General features: G+C 43.0%; 1 protein-coding gene across 2 annotated transcripts; it reads left to right on the top strand.

Annotated features, from left to right (window-relative positions):
- ZNF449 (zinc finger protein 449) lies at nucleotides 1-23,397 on the top strand. Of its 2 annotated transcripts, none has more exons than XM_026520657.4 (5): nucleotides 1-63; nucleotides 2,167-2,615; nucleotides 4,370-4,574; nucleotides 20,209-20,322; nucleotides 20,527-23,397. In XM_026520657.4, the coding sequence occupies exons 2-5, from the start codon at nucleotides 2,262-2,264 to the stop codon at nucleotides 21,408-21,410; spliced, it is 1,557 nt and encodes a 518-aa protein (XP_026376442.1). In that variant the 5' UTR covers nucleotides 1-63; nucleotides 2,167-2,261; the 3' UTR covers nucleotides 21,411-23,397. The 2 variants fall into 2 exon arrangements, with proteins under 2 accessions (XP_026376442.1, XP_044247583.1); XM_044391648.3 differs by lacking the exon at nucleotides 1-63 and adding an exon at nucleotides 107-491.
- Nucleotides 23,398-24,662: the final 1,265 nt, after the last annotated feature.

The raw sequence follows: 24,662 nt of genomic DNA, 5'->3' as shown, positions 1-24,662 counted from the left end.
GCGCGCGCCTGCGTCCTGCGCAGCTGCCCCGGGGAGCCTGGGAGAGCCGTGGGCGCCGAGGCGGTGAGTCCCTGAGCGGCCAGAGGGCGTGGCCGTCCCTGGGGCGCGGGCGCGGGCGGCGGGGCTCCTTTCCCGCTAGGGCTACGCCAACTGGCTGCCGCCAACCCTGACCCGGCGGCGGGCGCGTGGACGAGCGACCGGCGGCGGGCCCCTCTCCGGCCCGGGTCCCCGCCGCCGCTCCCTGCGACCCGGCCGGGCCTTCCCAGGGTTGTTCGGGGTCGGGAGCACCCGTCGGGGCGCAGGGACATCCTGTGGGGAGCGCGCTGGGGCCGTGCCCGCGCCCGGGGCAGCCGATTTGTAACCGGCTTTTAGAAGTTCCCGCGACGTGTCCCCCCCCCCCCGGCTTTCCCCGAGTGCTCGCTTTGCACACACCCTCTTTATCCGTGGGCCGTGTGAGCGCGGGCTCGCTCGGGCCGGTTTGGGGAGAAGCCGTGAGTCCTGGGGTGCAGTGAGGTTTGCCTGCGGAAGGGCGGATGGAGGGACGGCGGGACAATCGGGGCCCTGCTGGACGTGGTGGAGGGTTCGGGCCCATCTGGGGAGGGCGGCGGGCTGTGAGGCTGAGCATGGTCAGGGCGGGTCCACAGCCCCAGCCTGCGGGTTCCTGGATGCCTTCCAGCGAGGAGGGTTCGGTGCCTAGGCTGGGGACGTGGAAGCTTTCTAGGAATAAGTCGTGGGGGGGGGGCGGCAATAACCTTGCTTGAGCGCTTCCTGTGTGCCAGGCCAGGCACGCTGCCGCTCGCTTCCACGCAGCTGGATGCAGCACAGGGAATTTTATATTGATGCTACGATTATTTTCATGTTAAAGACAGATGCGCTGGGTGTCAGGGTCACAAAGTGAGCAGGTTATCATACGGGGATGGGTCTGCTGCTAAAGGTCAGGTTAGCATCAAGATAAAGGATTTATTTATTTATTGTGCCACTCCAGGGAGGAGGACAGATACGTGAGGCATCTTGGCAAATACAGAGAGAAGATCTGTAGCATAGTGTGGGTACTGGTATTGAAACCCGCGTGTGCCCACGTCTGTGATCAGACATTGCACTAAGAACATTTGGATGATATTAGACATGAGCATTGCAGAGATCTGTTCTTTCTAACCTTCTCACCATTTTCCTCTGGCATTGACTGTGTGACCTGGGACAAGTTATTCAATCCTCCTGAGCTACAAACTTCAGTCCCCTCATCTGTATTCAGGGCATCATACTAGTTCCACCTCCTAGCTCTGGGTGAGGCCCGTGTGACCTGATATATGCAGGAGACTTCGAACAGCACATGGACATGGCATGAAGAATGTGATTAGTGTCCTTCGTTCCTCGTTCAGACCAGATGGTTGGCGGCCTGCCCTGGGGCAGTGTATCTTTCCCAGGAGAAAGCCACTTGGCATGACACCGCAGGACGGGGGTCAGGCTGATGTTGGCTGGAGCGCACGTGTGCTGAGTGGAGAGGAACGAAGGGTTGTGGATTCGCAACCTGTGGAGGCAAGGGTGTAGCTAAGATCCTGGTGATTGACGGTGACCATGGGTCACTGAAAGGCACATGGACTTTCAGGGTTGTTCATCAGTACTCCCCCATTTCTTTTGTGGCCTGTGTATATTCAGAGACAGAAGACAGCTTGTATTAGACTGGGAGTGGGGTTACAGCCCAGCACATCTATTGTGGTTCATTTACAGGAAGAGGTTCTTAGCCTTGGATCATTGGAATTCTAGAGCTGAGCTGTCCAATAGAACTTTCTACAGTGATATCTCTGGAGCACTTGAAATGTGGCTACTTTGAATGAGAACCTGAAAGTGCAATTTCAATGAATTTAAACTAAAACGGCCACATGGAACTTGTGGCCACCATATTGGGTAGCGGAGTTCTAGAGGGGCCGTGAATGCTCTAGAACATTTTGTAAATTTTTGGGAAATGGATGCAGAATTAGACGTGCCTGTGTATTTTTCTAGGAAGTGATTCCATGATCACAGTGATTCAGTAGATTCTCAATATCACCAACAAAGATTAAGGTCTGCTGCTCCAGGGCTTGGTAGAAAGTAAGCCGGTTAAGGGAAGTGAGTATGGCCTGGGGTAACCACTGCTGTTCTTCCTCTCTGCTTCTGTCCTGTCCTCAGCTGTGGGTGGCTCCCCCTTCACGCCTACAGAGAGAACCAGATTGGAATCTGAGACTTCAGGCCCCAGAGAAATTGCAGACGGCCAGAACGGGGCGATGGCGGTGGCCCTGGGCTGTGCAATCCAGGCCTCGTTGAATCAGGGCTCCGTGTTTCAAGACTATGATGCCGACTGTGAAGTTTTCCGCCAGCGCTTTAGGCAGTTCCAGTACAAGGAAGCAGCCGGGCCTCACGAAGCCTTCAACAAACTCTGGGAGCTCTGCTGTCAATGGCTGAAGCCAAAGATGCGTTCTAAGGAACAGATCCTGGAGCTGCTGGTGTTGGAGCAGTTCCTAACTATTCTGCCCACGGAGATAGAGACCTGGGTGAGGGAACACTGCCCAGAGAACAGAGAGAGAGTCGTGTCTCTGATAGAAGACTTACAGAGAGAACTTGACATACCAGAGCAGCAGGTGAGGAAAGAGTCTGGGATCTTGGTAATCAGACAAATAGAAGTGGCAGAGACATCTGATACTAGATCAGACATTGCGTTTTGAGCTCCATGCTTTCCCTGAAGTAATTTTCAGTTTTCCCTTCTGCTGGAATTAGCGTATAGGGCTCAGGGAGTCTCAACTATTAAACCCAACTCCTGTTCTGTAGCAAATATTTGGTACTGCCTCTTCTACTGGCCTGAAATGAAACTTATGTATAATCTAACCTACTTACACAAAACCAGAAACATTACTATTAAGAAGTGCTCTGTCGTCTGTGGGCCAAATGCAGCTCATGGCCTGTTTTCTGCTGCCTGTGAGCTAATCATGGTTATTATCTTTTTATTTCTATTTTTTGGAAAGATTTTATTTATTTACTTTTCAGCGAGAGAGAGAGCACAAGCAGGGGGAGCGGCAGGCAGAGGGAGAAGCCGACTCCCCGCTGAGCAAGGAGCCTGATGTGAGACTCGATCCCAGGACCCCGGGATCATGACCTGAGCCGAAGGCAGAGCCACCCAGGTGTCCCTGGTTATTACCCTTTAAAAGGGTTGTTTATACAAGAACTGTAGGCAGTAGACCAGCATGCCCCACAAAGTGTAAATTATTTATTATCTGGCTCTTCATAAGAAAATGTTGCCAACCCGAGTCCAGTGGAGCCCAGAACGGATATGAAGGAAAGGGAGCGTAGTCTGTCATGATCGAATGAGCGTGTGAACACACACGCTGGGGCCTGAAGGCACCGGAAGACCTCAGGAGGTGGTCACGTGCTCGCGTCTGTGCAGAGACTCACTGTGAAGGCGACAGCCAGCGGCACGGCTGCTCCGTGATTTTCCAAAGTGGCCACACGGGTCAGGAGATCTGCACAGAAAGCGATAGAGTGGTTGCTTGATTTCCAGAGCCGGGCTTTCCTAGAGATTCAAGTGGTGCTAAATCATGCCCAAGTACCTTGTGTCTCTATGAGCAGCAGGGCGAGGTTCTTGCCAGCTCTTTCTCCCTAGATGAAAGTTTGTGCGGGGACACTCCAAAGCTGTGGGGACCTGGAGCAGTTCCGCAGTGGGAATGACCCCTACTCCCGTCTCCGCCTGCTGAGGTCTGATAGCCACCTGCTGTCGCGCCACACCAGCCTTCGGTGGCGGCGCCACTGCCCCCCCACCCCGCCCAGAAGCACCTGGCACAGGGCAGAACCTTTGGCAGAAGGGAGAAAGGGCTTCCCGTTGGGCCGTAGGGGCCCGGCATTGGGTGTCGATAAGGCTGTGCGGTTAGCCTGCCCAAACCAGAGTCTTCCAGAGTTTCCCGCCGCCTCCCCCCCCCCCAGGATAGAATGAATTTATGGTGTTCCCTTCCTTTCTGTCGCCCGGGTTTGGCTTGCTCTGTAGAATTTGATCTGCCTGTGGCCTCACCGTGCACTGCCCAGCGTGGTAGCCTCCAGCCAAGCGTGGCTCTTGAGCGCTAGAAACCTGGCTGGTCCAAACGGAGAAGTGCTCCAGGTATAAAATGCTCACCACATTCAGAAGACTGAGTATGGAAGACCAAGTGGCTGAAATGTCTCGTGGATACTCGTTCATACTGATTACATTCTGACAGTGTGATATTTTAGCCCTATTGGGTGTAATCACGCACGTCTTCTTTTTTTATGTGGGTCCTGGAAAATTACAATGACGCGGGCGGCTCCCATTGCTGCCACCGGGTGGTGCCGGTGTAGGCTGGAGAGTGACGGGTTGTGCCATTTCCCCCAGATGGATCGGCAGGAAATGCTGTTGGAGGAGCTGGCACCAGTGGGACCGGCACACGTGCCACCCAACATCCACCTGGAGTCGCCGGCCCTGCAGGTGATGGCGCCTGCCCCGGAGGCCCCGGTGGCGGAGGCCTGGATCCCCCAGGCGGGGCTGCCGGAGCTGGGCTACGGTGCTGCGGGGGATTGCCAGCCCTTCCTGGACCCTGGTAAGGCCAGGGTTTGCTTGCCTTTCTGTGGTTCGTGTTTTGAGAGCTCGAGAGCTCCCCGGGCTTGGGGTTGGGTTAGAAACCCTGAGGAGTGGATGGAAGCGGGGCTCTGTGATCGGGAGGAGGGGGAGGGATGCCGCTCTGGGAATGGCCAGGGAACATCATGTGGGATCCAAAACGCCTTCGGCTGATGACCCTGCTCAGGAAGCCTATTTTTCTCTTTTCAGTTTTTTTTTTTATTGTTGTAAAATACACATAAGATTTAGTATCTTCATCATTTTGACATCTGTAGTTCATGGTATTGAATACATTCATAAAGTGAAACTATCCCTACCATCCATTTCCATAACTCTTTCGTTCTGCAAAACTGAAACCCCGTACTCATCTGAACAATAACTTCGCATCTCCCCAGCCCCTGGAGACTGCCGTTCGGCTTTCTGTCTCTCTGAATTGGACTCCTCTGTGTACCTCATATAAACGGAATCGTACAGCATCTGTTGTTGATTTCACTTAGCAGAATGTCCTTAAGGGCTACCCAGGTTGTCGCACGTGTCCGTATTTTCCTGCAGGTGAAGAGTAACTAATACGTCCCTGTGTGTATACCCCACATTTTGTTGATCCGGTTCCATTAGCATATACTTGGGTTGCTTCTGTGTTTTAGCTGTTGTGAATAACGCCTGTATGAACATGGGTGTGCAGATATCTTTTTGAGACCCTGCTTTTGCTCCTTTTGGGCATATAATTAGAGGTGGAATTGCTGAATCGTATGGGAATTCTGTGTTTAATTGTTCAAGGAGCGGCCCCACTGGTTTCCACAGCAGCTGCGCCAGTTTACATGCCCATCAACGGTGCATAACTTTTCCAGTTTCTCCACATCCTCACCAACACTTGTTGCTTTCCGTTTTGTGATAGTAAGATCCCTAATCGGTGTGAGGGGGCATCTCAGGGCAGTTTGGATTTGTATTTCCCAAGTGATTCATGGTATCGAACGTGTGCTTATTGACCATCTGGATATCTGCTTTGGAGAATGTCTGTTCACATCCTTCGCACGTTGCAAAATCAGGTTGCTTTCTTTGTCGTTGCATTTTAGAGTTCTCTATATATTCTGGCTATTAATTCCTTATCAGGTAGGATTGGCAAATTTTTTCCCATTTGTGGGTTGCCTTTTTATTCTGTTGAAGCTTTTGATGGATAAATTTTTAAATTTTTCGTGAAGTACTCTGTGTCCACTTTTTTCTTTTGTTGCCAATACTTTAGGTGTCATATCCAAGAAATCATTGCCGAATTTAATGTCGGGAAGCTTTTCTTCTATGCTTTCTTCTAAGACTTTTATAATTTTAGGTCCTAATTTTAGGTCTTTGATCCGTTTTGTGTTAGTTTTTGCACGTGCTGTTATGTAAGGTTCTAACTTCATTTATTTGCACATGCATAAGCCAGTTTTTCCAGCGCCATATGTTGAAAAGAGTATTGTTTCTCTGTTGAATGATCTTGGTATCATTGTTAACAATCATTTCACCATATATATGAAGGTTTATTTATGGGCTCTCTATTCCACTGGTCTATATGCCTGTCTTTATGCCAGTCCCAAACTATTTTTATTACTGTTACTTTTTATTAAGTTTTGAAAACAGGAAGTGTGAGACCTCTAGCTTTGTTCTTCCTTTCCAAGATTTTTTTTGTCTATTTGGGCATCCCTGGAGATTCCATATAAATTTTAGGTGTGGATTTTTTTATTAATTTTTTTTTAAGAGGGTGAGAGAGTGAGCAACAGTTGGGAGCAGAGGGAGAGGTAGAGAGAGAATTGTAATTGTGGGGCTCGATCTCACAACCCTGAGATCATGACCTGATCTGAAATCAAGAGCTGGATGCTTAACTGACTGAGCCAGCCAGGTGCCCCTGGGTTTTTCTATTAATGCAAAAAAAAGTATCATTGGGGTTTTGATAGAGATTGTATTGAATCTGTAGATCACTTTTGGTAGTATTGACATTTTAACAATATCAAGTCTTCTAGTCCATGAACATGGGATGTGTTTTGTTTATATCTGCTTGAATTTCTTTCACCAATGTTTTGTAATTTTTATTGTACAAGTCTTTCACATACTTAACTCCTAAGTATTTTATTCTTTTTAGTGCTATTGTAAATGGAATTGTATTCATAGTTTCGAGAATTCTGCATTGTTCATTGTTAGTATATAGAAATGGAACTGATTTTTGCATGTTCATTTTGTATCCTGATACTTTGCTGAATTCATTTATGAATTTTAACAGTTTTTTAATGGAATCTTCAAGGTTTCTACATATTAGGTCATATAATCTGCCAATCGAGATCATTTAACTTCATCTTTTCCAGTTTTATTTTTTTTATATATTCTATATATTCCAGTTTATTTATTTATTTATTTATTTATTTATTTATTTATTTTTGCCTAATTGCTCTAGCTAGAACTTGCAGTACTGTGTTGAATAGCGTGGCCAAAGCAGGCATCCTTGCCTTCTACCTGACCTTAGAGGAAAATCTTTCAGTCTTTCACCATTGAGTATAAAGTTCCCTCTGGGTTTTTCATATATGGCTTTTATTATGTGGAGGCAATTTCCTTCTGTTCCTGTTTTGTTGAGTGTTTTTTATCATGAAAGGGTATTGAATTCTGTCAGATGCTTTTCCACATCATTTGAGATGATAATGTATTTTTTTTCCTTCATTCTGTTAATGTGGCATATTGCATTGACTGGTTTTCATATGTTGAAACATCCTTGCATTCCAGGAACAAATATCACATGGTCATGGTGTATAATCCTTTAAATATGCTGCTGAATTCAATTTGCTAATATTTTGTTGAGGTTTTTTTGTATCAGTGTTTATAAGGGATTTTGGTGTGTCGTTTTCTTAGAGTGTCTTTTCTGGCTTTGGTATCAGGGTAATATTGGCCTCAGAATGGGTTAGGAAGTGTCTCCTCCCCTTCATTTTTTTTTTTTGGAAAAGTTTACGAACCATTGGTATTAATTCTTCTCTAAATGTTTGGTAGAATCCACCAGCGAAGGCTTCAGGTTTAGGGCCTTTCTTTGTCAGGAGATTTTTGATCGTTGCTTCAATCTTCCTGGTTATAGGCCTATTCAGATTTTTCCAGCTCATTATGATTTTGTCTTGGTAGGTTTTGTGTTTCTGGTAATTTATCCATTTCATTTGGTTAGCCAATTTGTTTATGTACAGTTGTTCATAGTTGTCTTTCAATTCTTTTTATTTATGTAGAATCATTGGTAATATCACCACTTTAGTTTTTTAATTATTTATTTCAATTCAATGTAGTTAACATATACTGTATTAGTTTCAGGGGTAGAATTCAGTGATTCGTCAGTTGCAAAGAACACCCAGTGCTCATTCCATCAAGTGCCCTCCTTAATTCCCATCACCCAGTTACCCCATCCCCCCACCCACCTCCCCTCCAGCAACCTTCAATTTGTTTCCTAGAGTTCAGTGTCTCTTACGGTTTGCCTCCCTCTCTATTTTCATCTTACTTTATTTGTCCTTTTTAATTTTAACAAATTGAGTATTCTTTTTCTTTTTCTTAGTTCATCTAGCTAAAGATTTCTCAAGTTCATTGATCTTTTTAAAAAACCAATTTTTGGTTTCATTGATTTTCCCTATTGTCTTTCTAGTCTTTATTTTGTTTATCTCTGCCTATGCTTTATTGTTTCCTTCCTTCTGCTAGCTTTGGGCTTAGTATTTTTCTTTTCTTAATAGTTCCTTAAGTTGTAAAGTTATGTTATTGTTTTGGGATCCTTTTTGTTTACTAATGTAAGTGCTTACAGCTATCTGTAAATCCCCTACTTAGTACCGCATTCAGTTGTGTCTCATATGTTTTGGTACTTTGTGTTTTCATTTTCATTTATCTCTAAGTATTTTCTAATTTTCTTTGTGATTTCTTCTTTATCCATTGGTTGTGTAAGAGGTGTTACTTAATTTTCACAAGTTTGTCAGTTTTCCAGTTTTCCCTCTGTTCTGTTTCTAACTTCATCCCATTGTGGCTGGAGTATGTACTTTGAATGATATCTCTGTTTTTAAATATATTGGCACTAACTTGTGGCCTAACATATGGTCTATATCCCAGAGACTGTCTCATGTGCACTTGAGAAGAATCTGACATTTTTATTCTAGCCGTCTTAGTAGGTGTTAAGTGCTGTCTAATTGAGATTTGTGTTTCTTCAAAGACTAATGGTGTTGAGCATCTTTTCATGGGCTTATCGGTCACTTTTATATCTTCATTAGAGAAATGCCTATTTAGATTTTTGGCCTATTTTAAAATTGGATTATATATGTTTTTATTATTGAGTTGTGTATGATCTTTGTATATTCTAGATAAAAATCTGTTACTAGATACATGACTTGCAAGTATTCTTTCGTGTTCTGTGGTTTGTCTTTTCACTTTCTTTTTTTAAAGACTTTATTTATTTGAGAGAGAGTGAGCGAATGAGAGAGCACGAGTAGGAGCACCTGGGTGGCTCAGCCGTTAAGCATCTGCCTTTGGCTCAGGTCATGATCCCAGAGTCCTGGGATCGAGCCCCGCATCGGGCTCCCTGCTCGGCGGGAAGCCTGCTTCTCCCTCTCACACTCCCCTTGCTTGTGTTCCCTCTCTCGCTGCCTCTCTGTCAAAGAAATAAAAATAAAAATAAAATCTTAAAAAAAAAAAGAGAGAGAGCACGAGTAGAGGCAGAGGGAGAGGGAGAAGCAGACTCCCCTGCTGAGCAGAGAGCCAGAGGCGGGGTTCCATCCCAGGACCCTGGGGTCATGACCAAAAGCCAACACTTCACTGACTGAGCCACCCTGGTGCCCTTCTTTTCACTTCCTTAATAGTGTTCTTTGTAGCATAGGTTTTAAAAATTTAATTATTTTTTCTTTTGTTGCTTGTGTTTTTATGTCATATCTTAGAAATCATTGCCTAATACAAGGTCATGAAAATTTACCCCTAAATTTTGTCTTAGGAGTTTATAGTTTTAGCTTGCATTTAACGCTTTAATTCATTTTCAATTAATTTTAGTATAAGTTGCACAGTGGGGGTCCAAATAATGTATATATTTATATATATTTTTATATATATATATATTTTTAAAGATTTTATTTATTTGAGAGGGAGAGCAGTAGCAGTGGGGAGGGGCAGGGGAGAGGGAGAAGCAGGCTCCCCGCTAAGCAGGGAGACCAACATGGGGACTCCATCCCAGGACCCCGGGATCATGACCTGAGCCGAAGGCAGATGCTTAAGGGACTGGGCCACCCAGGTGCCCCTATTTATATATATTTTGGCATATTCAGTTTCAGGATGATTTGCTAAAAAGGTCATTCTTTTCATATTGAGTGGCCTTGAACCCATTGTCAAAAATCGGTTGACCACAGGTATATGGGTTTGTTGCTGGACAGTCATTTCTGTTCCATTGATGTATATGGAAACACCACATGTCTTTATTATTGCATTACAGTATATTTGGAAATACAAATGCGTGAGGGCTCTCAAATTTTTTATTTTTCAAGATTGTTTTGGCTGTTCTGAGTTTGTGACAATTCCATATAATATTTAGACTCAGCTTATCAGTTTCTACAAAGAAGTCAGCTGGGATTCTGGTGGGGGTTGTATTGAATCTGTAGATCAATTTGGGGAGTATTGCCATGTTAACAATATTAAATTTGTGATGTATGCACACGGGGTGCTTTTCCATTTATTTAGATCTTATTTTGGTTTTTACAGTATTTTGTAGTTTCCCAAGTATAAGTTTTAAACTGCGTTTATTAAATTTGTTCCTAAGTATTTTATTCTTTTTAATAGTATTTTCAGTGGGGAATTGTTTTCTTCTTTTAATTTTTGGATTGTTCTTTACAAATTTATAGAGGGGCGCCTGATGGTTAAGCATCTGCTTTCAGCTCAGGTCATGATCTCTGGGTCCTGGGATGGAGCCCCACATCAGGCTCCCAGCTCAGCGGGGAGTCCGCTTCTCCCTCTGCCTCTGCTGCTCCCCCTGTTTGAGCTCTCTCTGTCTCTCTCTCAAATGAATAAATAAAATCTTTAAAAAAATAAAAAATAAAACAATATAGAATTACAATTAATTTTTGTGTATTGGTCTTGTGTCCTGTAATCCTACTTAACTTATTTATTAGTTCGGATTGTTTTTTAGTGTATTCCTTAGAATTTTCTATATCAAAGATTATGTCATCTGAGAAGAGAGTTTTACTTCTCATATTCCATTCTTTTTAAAAAAGATTTTATTTAATTGAGAGAGAGAGAGTGAGCGAGAGAGAGACCACGAGCAGGGGAAGGAGCAGAGGAAGAAGCAGACTCCACACTGAGCAGGGATTCCCCGAAACAGGGCTTGATCCCAGGACCCTGGGATCATGACCTGAGCCAAAGGCATACACTTAACCAACTGAGCCACCCAGACGCCCCTCAATATCTTTTCTTTCTTTTTTTTTCTTTGCCTAATTACCCTGGCTAGAACCTCCAGTACAATATTGAACATACATGGTGAGACTGAGGATCCTTGTCTTGCTCCTTATTTCAGGGGGGAAATGTATTTAGTCTTTTGTCGTTATTTATGATATTAGCTGTGGGTCCTTTATAGACTCCTTTTTTTAAAGATTTTATTTATTTATTTGACACAGATAGAGACAGCCAGCGAGAGAGGGAACACAAGCAGGGGGAGTGGGAGAGGAAGAAGCAGGCTCATAGCAGAGGAGCCTGATGTGGGGCTCAATCCCATAACGCCGGGATCACGCCCTGAGCCGAAGGCAGACACTTAACCGCTGTGCCACCCAGGCGCCCCTCATAGACTCCTTTTATCAGCATGAGGAAATTCCCTTCTTCATGGATTACTGAGTGTTTTTTATCAAGAAACTGGTGAATTTTGTCACATGCTTTTAATGTGTCTATTTAGATGACCCATGTGGTTTTTACTCTTCATTCTTTTGTAATGGTATGTTTCCTTCACTTTTTTTTAAGGTTTTATTTATTTGTCAGAGAGAGCGAGCACAAGCAGGGGGACTAGCAGGCAGAGGCAGAAGCAGGCTCCCTCCTGAGCAAGGAGCCAGACTTGGAACTCAATCCCAGGACCCTGGGATCATGACCTGAGCCGAAGGCAGACGCTTAACCCACTGAACCACCCAGGCGCCCCTATTTCCTTAACTTTTGAATGTTAAATCAACACTGCATTCCTGAGATAAATACCACTTGATCCTGGTGTATAATTCATATGTTGCTGGATTTGATTTGCTAGTATTTTGTTGAAGATTTTTGCATCCATTTTCATCAGAGATACTGGTCTGTAGTTTTTTTTGGTCCTGTCTTTATCAGATCTTGTTATCAGGGTAATATTGGCCTCATAGAATGAGTGGGGAAGTCTTCCCTCCTTTTCTAGTTTTTGGAGATGTTTAGGAAGAATTTCTATTTTTTCTTCTGTTATTTATACTTTGGATTTAAGAAATTTAAGAAACTGTTGCTAATTGAAGGTCATGAAGACTTATACCTATATGTTGTTCAAAGGGTCTTGTGGATTTAGCTCTTAAATTGAGGTCATTGATCCATTTTGAGTTAATTTTTGTGTATGGTATGAGGTAGGGGTTTAACTTCATTCTTTTGCATGTGCACATCCAGTCGTCCCAGCACCATTTGTTGAAGGGACTATTCTTTCCCCATTGAATTGTCTTGGTACCTTTATCAAAAATCAGTTGACATTAAATGTCAAGGATATTTCTGGAATATTGATTCTATTGCACTGATACATTTTTCTTTCCTTATGCCAGTAAAGTGAGTTGGAAAGTATCCCATTCTCTTCTATTCAGTGAGAAATTATGTAGAATCAGTGTTAATTCTTTAAGTGTTTGGTAGAATTAACCATTGAAGCCATCCGGGCCTGGGCTTTTCTTTGTGAGAAGTGTTTTGTTTACTGGTTTAGTCTCTTTACTTGTTATAGGTCTATTCCAATTTTATATTTCTTCTTGAATCAATTTTGGGTAGTTTGTATATTTCTAGGAATTTGTACATTTCATTTATCTAATGTATTTCCATACAGCTGTGTGTATTATAGTATTACTTTATAATCCTTTTTATTTCTGTAAGGTTACTAGTAATGTCTCCCCTGTCATTTCTGCTTGTAATAACTTGAGTTTTCTCTCTTCTTCTCTTGGTCAATTTACTGAAGTTTTGTCAATTTTGTTAAATTTTTTTCAGGAACCAACCTTGGTTTCATTGATTTTCTCTATTGTTTTACTGTTCTTTATTTCATTAAATCCTGCTGTGATCTTTATGATTTTCTTTCTCGTTGCTCTGGGTTTCGTTTGCTCTTCTTTTTCTAATATTTTAAGGTGAAAATTAGGTTATTGATTTGAGATTTTTCTTTCTTTTTAATAAAGGCATTCATAGCTATACATTTCCCCTTAAGCACTGGTTTAGGTACGTTCCTAAGTTTTGGTATATTGTATGTTCATTTTCATTTATCTCAAAATATTTCTAATTTCCCTTTTGATTTCTTCTTTGATTGATTGTTTAGGAGTGTGTTGTTTATTTTCCATGTATTTGTGAAGTCCCCAGATTTCTTTCTGTTATTTATTTCTAATTTCATTCCATTTTGCTGGGAGAATATATGTTGTCACTGTGATCCTTTTACATTTTTGAACGTTTGTTTTATGGTGTAGCCTCGTGACTGCCCTGCAGAATTTTCCACGTGCACTTGAGAAGAATGCATATTCTGCGCTTTTTGGTTGGAGCGCTCTATAAACGTCTGTGACATTTATAAATTTTGGTTTATAAATTTTGTCTTCTATTGATCTTCCGCCTAGATTTTCTATCCAGCAGTGTAAAGAGGGATTGAAGTCTCCAGCTGTCATTGCTCAGTTGTCTGTTTCTTTTACCGTTTCTGTAAGTTTTTGTGATCATGTATTTGGTACTCTTGTTTTTTTTTTTTTTTAAAGATTTTATTTATTCGACAGAGATAGAGACAGCCAGCGAGAGAGGGAACACAAGCAGGGGGAGTGGGAGAGGAAGAAGCAGGCTCATAGCGGAGGAGCCTGATGTGGGGCTCGATCCCATAACGCCGGGATCACGCCCTGAGCTGAAGGCAGACGCTTAACCGCTGTGCCACCCAGGCGCTCCTGGTACTCTTGTTTTTAAGTGCACATATGGTTATAGTTATATCTTCCTGATTGATTCGTCATTTTATCATTATAAAATGATCTTCTTTATCTCTAGTAACTTTTTTTTGTTTTGATGTCCGTTTTGTCTGCTATTAGTGTAGTCACTCTGGCTGTCTGGTGGTTATTTGCAAGATACATCTTTGTCCATCCCTTTACTTTCAGTCTGTTTGTATCTTTGAATCTAAAGTGTCTCCCATAGACAGCATATAGTTGGATTTTTAAAATCTAGTATGACAGGGGCGCCTGGGTGGCACAGCGGTTAAGCGTCTGCCTTCGGCTCAGGGCGTGATCCCGGCATTATGGGATTGAGCCCCAAATCAGGCTCTTCTGCTATGAGCCTGCTTCTTCCTCTCCCACTCCCCCTGCTTGTGTTCCCTCTCTCACTGGCTGTCTCTATCTCTGTCAAATAAATAAATAAAATCTTTTAAAAAATAAAAATAAAATAAAATCTAGTATGACAGTCTCTGCCTTTTGATTGAATTGTTTATTTTTTTATTTTTTTAAAGATTTTATTTATTTATTTGACAGAGAGAGACACAGCCAGCCAGAGAGGGAACACAAGCAGGGGGAGTGGGAGAGGGAGAAGCAGGCTCCCAGCAGAGCAGGGAGCCCAGTGTGGGGCTCGATCCCAGGACCCTGGGATCAGGCCCTGGGCCGAAGGCAGACACCTAACGACTGAGCCACCCAGGCGCCCCAGGATTGAATTGTTTAATCCATACATATTGGATCCATACAAAAATCTTATTTTTGATATGGTGTAATTTACATCTGCCGTTTTACTTTTTGTTTTCTGTATGTCTTCTATCTTTTTTCTCTTTCTTTCATTTGCTGGGTTTTTTTTTTTTTGTGCTAAGTAAATATTTTGAATGTAACACTTTACGTAAATGAATTTTTGGCATTTTTTGAGTTATTTCTTTAGCGGTTACTCTAGGGATTAGCACGTACCTCTTAATATAATCAGCTTTAGACTTGCATTAATTTAATACTAGTGAAATATAGAAATATTTCTCCTGGGGTGCCTGGGTGGCTCAGCCAGTTAAGTGTCCAATTCTTGATTTTGGCTCAGGTCATGATCTCAGGGTTGTGAGATCAAGCCCACTGTGGGGCTCTGTGCTGGGCGTGGAGCCTGCTTAAAATTCTTTCTCTCCAGACGCCTGGGTGGCTCAGTAGGTCGAGCGTCTGCCTTCTGCTGAGGTCATGATCCCGGGGTCCTGGGATCAAGTCCCACATCAGGCTTCTTGCTCAGCGAGGAGTCTGCTTCTCCCTCTGCCTGCTGGTCCCCCTGCTTGTGGTCTCTCTCTCTGACAAATAAATAAATAAAATCTTTAAAAAAAAAAAAGACTATCTCTCTCTCTCTCCTTCTGCCCCTCCCCCCCCAAAATATTTCTCCTATATAGTTCTATTCTCTTTTCTCCCTTCTTGTGGTATTGCTGTCAGACATATTATATTAAAAATGTTAGAAACTCAAAAAAGTTTGACACTCAACTGTGTGTTGTTAAAGATATTAGTTTATATAATTTTAAGACTTCTAAAAGCTAGAGAGGAAAAGAACGCAAGTAGGTATTATAGCTTTTGTCGTATTAACCTTATTTATATTTCTGGTTGTCTTCATTTTTCCTTTAGATTTTAGTTATTAACTGGAATCATTTCTTTAGCCCAGTAGAGTTCTGCTGTCATCCACCTCATTTGTGCAAATATATTACATTTCTCGATTACTTGCCCAACAGTGCACTACATACATATTGTTTTATACCATTGCTTTTAAAATCTTTTAAGAGGAAAAAGAAACAAATTAGTATTTATACTGTCTTTTGTAATTACATAATCACCTTTACTTTTGCCGTTTGTTTTTTTTTCATGTGGATTCAAATTACCATTTGGAATCACTAGCTTTCAGACTGAGGAACTTCCTTTGTTTAGTATTTCTTGTTAGGCAAGACTGCTACCAATGACCTCTAGTTTTTGCTTATCAGAAATGTTATTTCACATTCATTTTTTATTATTTATTTTTGAGAAAGAGTGAGAGTGTGAGCTCAGGGGAGAGGTGCAGAGGGAGAGGGAGAGAGAGAATCTCAAACAAGCTTCCCGCCCAGTGCCGAGCCTGACACGGGGCTCGAGCTCATGACTCTGAGATCATGACCTGAGCTGAAATCAAGAGTCTGATGCTTAAATGACTAAGCCACCCAGGTGCCCCCTTGCATTCATTTTTTAAAGATAGCTTTTCCGGATTTACGATTCTTGGTTGGCATTTTTCATTTTTCTTTGAGCACTTTGAATGTGCTGTCCTCCTGTCTTCCGGCCTCCACTGTTGCTGATGAGAACTCCGCTTTTAATTTCATTTGGATTCCCTTGTAAGTGACAAGTCATTTTTCTCTTGTTCTCTTTCAAGGGCTTCTTCCTTTTATGTGACTTCTGGGAGTTTTACTCTCAAGCAACTGTTTGTAGATCTCTTCGTGTTTGTCTTACTTGGAACTCATTGAGCTTCCTGGATGTGTAGATGAATGTATTTCAGTACGTTTGGGCAGTTTGGGGCCATTATTTGTTCAATTTTTTTCCTGCTCCTTTCTCTCACACCTTTCCTGGTTCTCATTATATATCTGTTAGTGCACTGAGTGGCACCCCACTTTTCTCTCAGGTTCCATTCATTTCCCTTTATTCTTTTTTTTCCTCTCTGTTCCTCTGATAGTATAATGTCTGTTGATCTATCTTCAAGTTCACTAATTCTTCTGACGGTTCAGATCTCCTCTTGAGCTATTCTAGTGAATTTTCATTGCAGTTATTGTACGTTTCAACTCCAGAATTTACATTGGATGCTTTTTTTATACTTCCTATTTATGGATATTCTCTGTTTGATGCGATGTGGTGTTTGTCACCATAATTTTACTTCTTTAATCATGGTTTCCTTTCATTCTTGGAACATATTCATAGTGGCTACTTTCAAGTCTTTGTTGAATTTAGTATGTAGTCACTCACATAGGCAGATTCTGTTGCCTGCTCTTTTTTCCCCCCAGTGTATGAGTCATACTTTCCTGTCTACATGCGTGTCTTATCATGTTTTGTCGAAAACTGGACATTTCAGATAATATATTGTAGCAACTCTCTGTCCTTCTTTCTTCTCCCCAGGGCTTGTTATTGTTATTTGTTTGTTTATTTGTTTGGTAAATGGCTGCGTTATTTTAGCGAAGTCTAGTCCACTCTGAAATGGTACACATTTTTTTTAAAAGATTTTACTTATTTATTTGACAGAGAGAGAGACAGCGAGAGAGGGAACACAAGCAGGGGGAGTCGGAGAGGGAGAGGAAGAAGCAGGCTCCCAGCGGAGGAGCCTGATGTGGGGCTCGATCCCAGAATGCCGGGATCACGCCCTGAGCCAAAGGCAGATGCTTAACGACTGTGCCACCCAGGCACCCCTGAAATGGTGCACATTTGATGTTGCTCCTCGGGGAGCACAGCCCTGCGTGTGCACACAGTCACCCTTGAATGACAATACTTTGTGCAGGGTTTTCTTCGGCTGTCTCTTTCTCTGACCTGACCCAGCCATTAGTTGCCAGCTAATTGCTCGGTTGTTTTCAACAGTGCCCTGGAGCATAATTTCTCTGCAGATGAATCCAGTCAATTTCAGACACCTTTGTTGGGCTAATTCCTGAGGTCAATTTTTGAGATTTGTTCTGATCCCAGGAGGGCTCCTCCTAGCTGTCTTTTCCCCCAGTTCTCTCCCGCAAACTAGTCAGCCTACAGTTGACGGTGTATGGTCAATAACTCTATCCATTTCCTTCCAGTTGCCTTGCATTATGACCTCTGCTCATTTTGAGAGCATCCTTAGGCTTGACTGTTTTCACTCTGTTGCCAGTGAATCAGTTTCTTGGCCAGTACAGTAGGTGCTGCCTGTTTTACGGCCTGTTTTTCTCCCCAGGTCAAACCCCTGATACCTCGCTCTGGAGGCAGGGAAATGGTGTGCTTATCTCTGAGTGACACTGCCACTCTAGGAGCTGAGCACTAGGTCTGGGTCTCAGGTCTTGAATTGCCTCTGCAGGCATAGAACCACTGCCTTACAATCACAATTGCTTTACAAGGACAATCAGGGAGTCCTCTAGGATTCGCAGCAATACTCCACCCAGGGTAGAGCCTTCACGCCGCCGGTAGGGACTGGGTAGATAAAAGGAGCCCCCACCTCTCAACCACATTGCTTGGACTTTAGAATCAACAATGGTTAGCTGGGGGTAGGATGAGAAAGGCTGACATCCTGCCCCTCCCAGGAGGGAAGCACTCTGAAAGAGAGCTGGGGGAGCGGCTGCCCCAGGCCCTTAGTTATGCCAGTTACGCCAGTCTAGAGTGGAGCTGAGAGAGGCACTGAAGAGAACTGTTGGTAGTTTAGATCTTGAGACTCTGGGCGCCTGAGTGGCTCAGTCGGTTAAGTGTTTACTTTTGGCTCAGGTCATGATCCCAGAGTCCTGGGATCGAGCCCCAAATCGGGCTCCCTGTGAAGCGGGGAGTCTGCTTCTCCCTCTTCCTCTGCTGCTCCCCTTGCCTGTGTTCTCTCTGTCTGTTAAATACATAAATAAAATCTTTAAGAAAAAGTAAAATCTGAAGACTCTCCCTATTATCTGTGAATTTTAGCAGATTTAAAAAAAATTGATGTTTCCTAGTTTGCTATAGGCCCTTAGGACCAATGTTTGTTTTTTTTATTATTTTTAATAATTTTCACCAATTTCAGCAGGAGGTAAGTCTGCATAGCTCCTCATGGTACCATGCTGGAAGTCCATCTCCCATGCTGTGTTTAGGTCATAAATCCATATTTTACGCTGACGCCTTTGCTGCTCCGCTTATTTCAAGTTTCTCTTTGCTCTCACTTTCCCTTCATGGTGGCCTTCCTTCCATCTGTGACCCCCAGTTTTGTTTGACCTCTGCCATATTACCCTTTGATCCCACTCATAGCTTTGAAATCTAAACAAAAACAATATAGTGAGTTGAAACAGAATTTTATTTGAAATGCATTTTTGTTCATCTTAAAAGGTCTTTTTTTTCCATGAAAATATAAAACAAGGTATTTTAGTCCACTTCCTGTTTTGACATGTTTTGAAACTTAAATTTTCATTAACTTGCTAATGTTATTTTAATAATGATAATATTTAAGAAAATAATGCTAATATTTACTTATTTTTAAAGATTTTATGTATTTGAGAGAGAGAGAGAGCGAGAGAAAGTGAGAGAGAGTGCACAAGCAGGGTAAGGGGCAGAGGGAGAAGCAGGCTCTCTGCTGAGCAGGGAGCCCATCGTGGGACTCAATCCCAGTCGACCTGAGCTGAAGGCAAACTCTTCACCGACTGAGCCACTCAAGCACCCTAATGCTAATAGTTAAACAGAATCCTGCATTTAGATTTATTTAATTTTTTTTAAAGATTTTATTTATTTATTTTAGAGTACACAAGTGGGGGGGAGGGGCAGAGGTAGAGGGAGAAGCAGACTCCCCACTGAGCGGGGAGCCTGATGCAGGGCTCCATCCCAGGACCCCAGGATCATGACCTGAGCCAAAGGCAGACGCTTCACTGACTGAGCCACCCAGGCGCCCCTGCATTTAGATTTAAAATCAGCAATTTCCCTCCCACACTTTATTGCAGACCAGTATACTTTGCCAGAGCTGAGGAAGGTGAGGAAGGGTCGGGGAAAGAGAACGCAAGTCATAGCTCTCGGTGGGGAGAGGGGTGATAGGACACAGGGGACAGTAGTGTAGAATCTTGTCCTAGTTGTTCTTTTTTTTTTTTTTTTTTTTTTTAAGAGAGAGAATCTTAACCAAGCTCCACGCTCAGTGCAGAGCCTGATGCAGGGCTCGATCTCACCACCCTGAGATCATGACCTGAGCCGAAGTCAAGAGTTGGTTGCTTAATGGACTCAGCCACTCAGGCACCGTTTTGTTCTAGTTGTTCTTAGATTGACTTTGAGAGTTGTTTGGGTTAATTTCAAGAGAGTGCACTTCTAGACCTGGGCTGAAACAAACACTGCTTTTGCTCCTTGCCAGCTTCGTCATTTTCCATTTTAATTTGAAAATCTCAATGGAAATTATTCTAGTAAACAGTTTCATAACCCCTACTTTTAGCTCTCTCTTCACTTGGTACTCAATAGCAACATTTCTCAGTTTTAATATGCCAAAACTTTATGAAGATTTACTTCCTATTTTGGCTCTAACCTGAATAATCAAATATCAAAATAGATACAGAAATCATTTAGTGCATTGATTTCAACACAGAAAAAATCACTTCCCTTCCATAGATTAGAGGAGAGTAGCCTTGAATTTCATGTTTTGTTCTTATCTTTAAAAAAGAAGAGAGACTCTCGTAAGAAGCCCCAGGTGGAGTGATTCTAACTGGGAAGGAGGTAGACATTCAGCGGCCACATGTCCAAGGTATATCATCAAGGAAGGACCTTGATGACGTCAACTATTACGCTTTTCGTCTTTCTTACGGCCAGGATACCCAATACCAAAGCTTGACGTGAGCTTTCCGTTGGAGCCTCGGGAAGAAGCGTGGGTGAAAGAACTACAAGAGTCCAAAGAAATGAAGCAATTACTTGATTCCAAGATAGGTGAGTAATTGTGCACTGATACCACAGAAGAAAGCAAAGAAAAATTCAGCCTTGATCAGGATAAAGCGTTTGGGATTCTCCTTCAGAATTTCTGTATTCCTACTGGTGGTTTAATACAACTCTTCACTTTTTCCTTCGTTTTTTTTTTTTTTTTTTTCCTCTGTGGGACACAGTGACAGCTGCCATTTCTGTTTCTTCTCTCAGGTTTTGAGATTGGGATAGAAAATGAAGATGATACTTCAAAACAGAAAAAACTGGAGAACATGTACCCGTTTATTGTTACTCTGGAGGGGAATGCTCTCCACGGTCCCATTTTGCAGAAGGACTATGTACAGTTGGAGAATCAGTGGGAGAGTCCCCCAGAGGATTTACAGACCGATTTAACCAAACTGGTAGAGCATCAGGCCCCCTCTGCAGGAGAGAAACCTGAAAACTCCAACCTGGAAGAACCTCTCAACCCCAGACCCCAGAAGAAAAAGAGTCCAGGGGACAAGCCTCACCGATGTCCTCAGTGTGGAAAGTGTTTTGCTCGGAAGTCACAACTTACAGGGCACCAGCGAATTCACTCAGGAGAGGAACCTCACAAATGCCCTGAGTGTGGAAAAAGATTCCTCCGCAGCTCGGACCTTTATCGACACCAGCGGCTTCACACAGGGGAGAGACCCTATGAGTGCACCGTGTGTAACAAGCGATTCACTCGGCGGTCCCACCTGATAGGCCACCAGAGAACCCACTCCGAAGAAGAAACGTACAAATGCCTGGAGTGCGGAAAAAGCTTTTGTCACGGATCGAGTCTCAAAAGACATCTGAAAACGCATTCGGGTGAGAAACCTCACCGATGTCACAGTTGTGGTAAAAGTTTTAGCAGACTGACAGCTCTCACTTTGCATCAGAGAACTCACACGGAAGAGAGACCTTTTAAGTGTAATTATTGTGGGAAAAGCTTTAGACAGAGACCAAGCCTTGTTATTCATTTACGAATTCACACAGGGGAGAAGCCATACAAGTGTAGTCATTGTTCAAAAAGCTTCAGGCAGAGGGCAGGCCTTATTATGCACCAGGTCACTCACTTTAGAGGACTTCTCTAAGAATCGTGAGAGGCGACAGGCTCCTACAGAGATTGACAGGAACTCAAAAAAAAAAATCTTAACCAACAGCAGCCTGTTTGTCTTGGAAGAATCTTTTCGTTTGAGCTTCTGAGAACAGGTTTTAAAAATGATTTTAAAACCCCATCTTCCAAAGTATATGAATTCTAGAATATCCATCTACTCTTGCAATGTTCCCAGATTCGATTTATTCTCTTATTTTTTTTTTTAATGACAGTGAAATGTTTTGTGTCCCAGGCCAACCGTATCGTAGATAGAAAGCATAAAGCATATAATTGATGACAATCCTTTTCAGGGTAGGGTTAATATGATGGATAATTGTGTCTCCTGTAGCAGCACCAGAATTATTCTGCTGTCGTTATTAAAGGCGATCGTATTAGTTCAAAGCTTTATGTGTCCTAAGTAGCAAGAAAGGAGACAGTGTATTTTGTCAAATGATAAAAATGTGTCAGGAACACATTTGCCTGGTAAGAACGGGGGTCTGTCCATGGAAAGTTTTTATGTTTAAGGAAATTAAGATTTTTAACCTTCACTTAGGAATTGTGCGGAGTTTGCTAATCTGCTTAGTTGGCGGTCTGGGGTGATGCTGCTTAGAGCAGAGTATGAATTTGGTGATGGCTTTCGTTCACAGAATAAGTAAGCTCTTTGTGGAAGAATCCATTTGACAGTTGATTTCATACAAGTAGAACCAGTGTCTTTTGCCTCGTGCTCTCCTTTGGTATTCATCCCTGTGTCTCTCAGTGCTTTAAAAATTTTATACGTTCTTTAGTGCAGTGTCCCCCTAAGTGTGTGTCGTAGAGCCCTCAGTTCTACGAGATGCTTTACAGATAACTTTGGGACTCCCTGCTGTCTCCACTTTCTAGATTCGCAGGGCCCATCGCGTAGGAGAATGTCTGAGAGGCCCTCCAGTAAAGGTGGGAAAAAAATCCCCTCTTTTGGCTCAGTGTTTTGCCAACCTGTTTGACCCCAGAACCCTTTTTCATGTACACCCAGTGATAACCCACAGAACTAGTATTCTGCAAATACTCCTTGGAACACACCCTCTTTAACAGGTATATCTAAGCCTAGTTATCTCCGGTTGTTTCAAGGGTGGCATGAAAAGTTCTTTACATATATACATTTTTTCTGATATAATACACACACACACACACACATATCATTTTAAGGAGGTGAGGGTCACTAATTGAGATAATTTACACGTTGCTCAGTGATTCTCAGCCTCTTTGAAATTTACTTATAACCACACACACGTATTGCTACTTATATAAACCTTCTCATGTAATCGTGGTAATGACTGAAAGTCCTGTAACAAGGGAAGAGCTCTCTTTGTCAGTTATAGCTATTGATACCTGAAAATATTCATTCAGCCTAGTTCCTTGTTATAAAATACAAGAGGTAGGACATTCAAGTATTTTCTCTTTATGAAGATACCAGTCATTCTTTCCCTAACCTAGAATTAGGGAAAGTACATATATTTTTTCTGTTCCATTGAAGTTCTTGGAAGTGATATTGACTATAAATATTTCAGGGGCAACTACTGTGTGCCCAACTAGTCCTGTTCGAGGCTTAATGGAAACCAGTAAAGACATTAATCCATGAATCAGGTTCATAAGGAGTTTATACTATCGTTAGTTAAACAAGAGTTGGGAAACACATGGAGAACAATGCAAGAGAGTTTAGAATTAAGTGCCAAATCCTATCAAGTGCTAGAGCCAGGGTGTGTCTTTAATTCTTGTCATCCGGGTCCCTGTACGATGCTGCTATAAGCGTGGGGTTGACGTTGCGATCCCAGTAGCAATAAACCTGTAACGTGGGAGGAGTCTGAATGTAGAAATGAACCATATGGAATGTAACGGCTTCTCTTGTCTCTCTTGTGGACTTGCATTCAAACCAGGACAGTGCCTTAGAATGGATGTGCCCAACTGCTCTGTATCTATGCAATATTTTAATAAAGTGGAAATGCATATGCTCTTCCTGCTTCGATCACGTGAATAGTAGTTCGCGCAGCTCAGAACCGCCTCCCTGAGCTGTGGCGACAAGCACCACGACTGCCTCCCGCTCCCACCCTGTGTTGCAGTCCCTGTGCTCTCTGTAGCCAGGTTGCTGGGTTTACGCATCATTCTGAGCATTCAGGACGGTCGGTTTTAGCGAGGAGGCTTAGTTGCCGTCATCATATGAGACACAGTCTCCCCCCCATTTATAGCATCAACGCACAACTGGATTTTGCAGCTTAGAGAACATCTGTTACCTATTTCTTTGTTCTAGTGTCCTCTATGTAACAGGCGCTGATCAACGCTTGTGGCATTGAGTCAAGAAACAGTGAAATAATTCTTGGAAACAGAGATCCTGGTGGATGAGCCTAGTTACATTTCTGAACATTTCCAAAAGATAATGGCAAAATACAGTCCCTGCCTCCCTCCTCAGTGCCGTGAAGGACGCAAACCAGCAACCATCTCGTAAGTGCTCTGAAGGTTAAATGAAATGTGTATCGTTCAGGCCTTACACAGTGTAGGCTTTCAATAAACATTCAGGATATCGTCTCTTCATTCTTTGCTGTTTAATGATAAAAGCACTTAAGTTATGGATTTTCCTCTAAATCTGGCTTACTCACATTCCATAGTTTTATACGTAATGTCTGTATGTTAGGGTTTTCCAGAAAAACAGACCCAATGGTGTGTGTGTGTGTGTGTGTGTGTGTGTGTGTGTGTGTGTAGAAAATGAGAGCGAAAGAGATTGATTACAGGAATTGGCTCATGGAGTTAGGAAGACTGAGCAGTCCCGTAGTCTGTTGTCTGCTAGCTGGAGAGCCAGGACGGCTGGTGGTATCAATCAGTAACTCCCAGTCTGATGGTGTAACTCCCAGTCCAAGCTGGAAGACTTGAGAACTGGGGGGTTGCAGCGTTAAGTCCCAGAGTCTGAAAATCAGAGAACCAGGAGCTTGTGTTGAAAGCAGGGACAGCCGGACATCCTAGCTCAGGAAGAGAGCAAGGGAATGTGCTCGTTCTTCCACCTTTTTGTTCTGTTCAGGCCCTCGAGCTGGGGTGCTGCCCACCCACTTGGTGAGGGCAGACCGCTTTACTCAGCCACTGAGTCAGATGCTAGTATAATGTCTTCCGGTAACACCCTCACGGGCCAGCCCAGGAATAATGTTTTACCAGCTATCTGGGCATCTCTTAGTCCAGTCAAGTCGGCACATTAATCCTCACCGTGTTATTACTGATGATTTTAAAATTA

The sequence above is a fragment of the Ursus arctos genome, chromosome X (genome assembly GCF_023065955.2).
Source record: "Ursus arctos isolate Adak ecotype North America chromosome X, UrsArc2.0, whole genome shotgun sequence".
In the NCBI taxonomy this organism is placed as follows: Eukaryota; Metazoa; Chordata; class Mammalia; order Carnivora; family Ursidae; genus Ursus; species Ursus arctos.
This window is presented reverse-complemented; position numbering and strand designations above follow the sequence as displayed.

What these genes read in the sequence shown, in the direction of transcription:
- ZNF449 (XM_026520657.4), top strand. Translation starts at nt 2,262, where the DNA reads ATGGCGGTGGCCCTGGGCTGTGCAATCCAGGCCTCGTTGAATCAGGGC. An exon ending in TTGACATACCAGAGCAGCAG is followed by an intron (nt 2,616 to 4,369) that starts GTGAGGAAAGAG and finishes CATTTCCCCCAG; the next exon opens with ATGGATCGGCAGGAAATGCT. An exon ending in CCAGCCCTTCCTGGACCCTG is followed by an intron (nt 4,575 to 20,208) that starts GTAAGGCCAGGG and finishes TCTTACGGCCAG; the next exon opens with GATACCCAATACCAAAGCTT.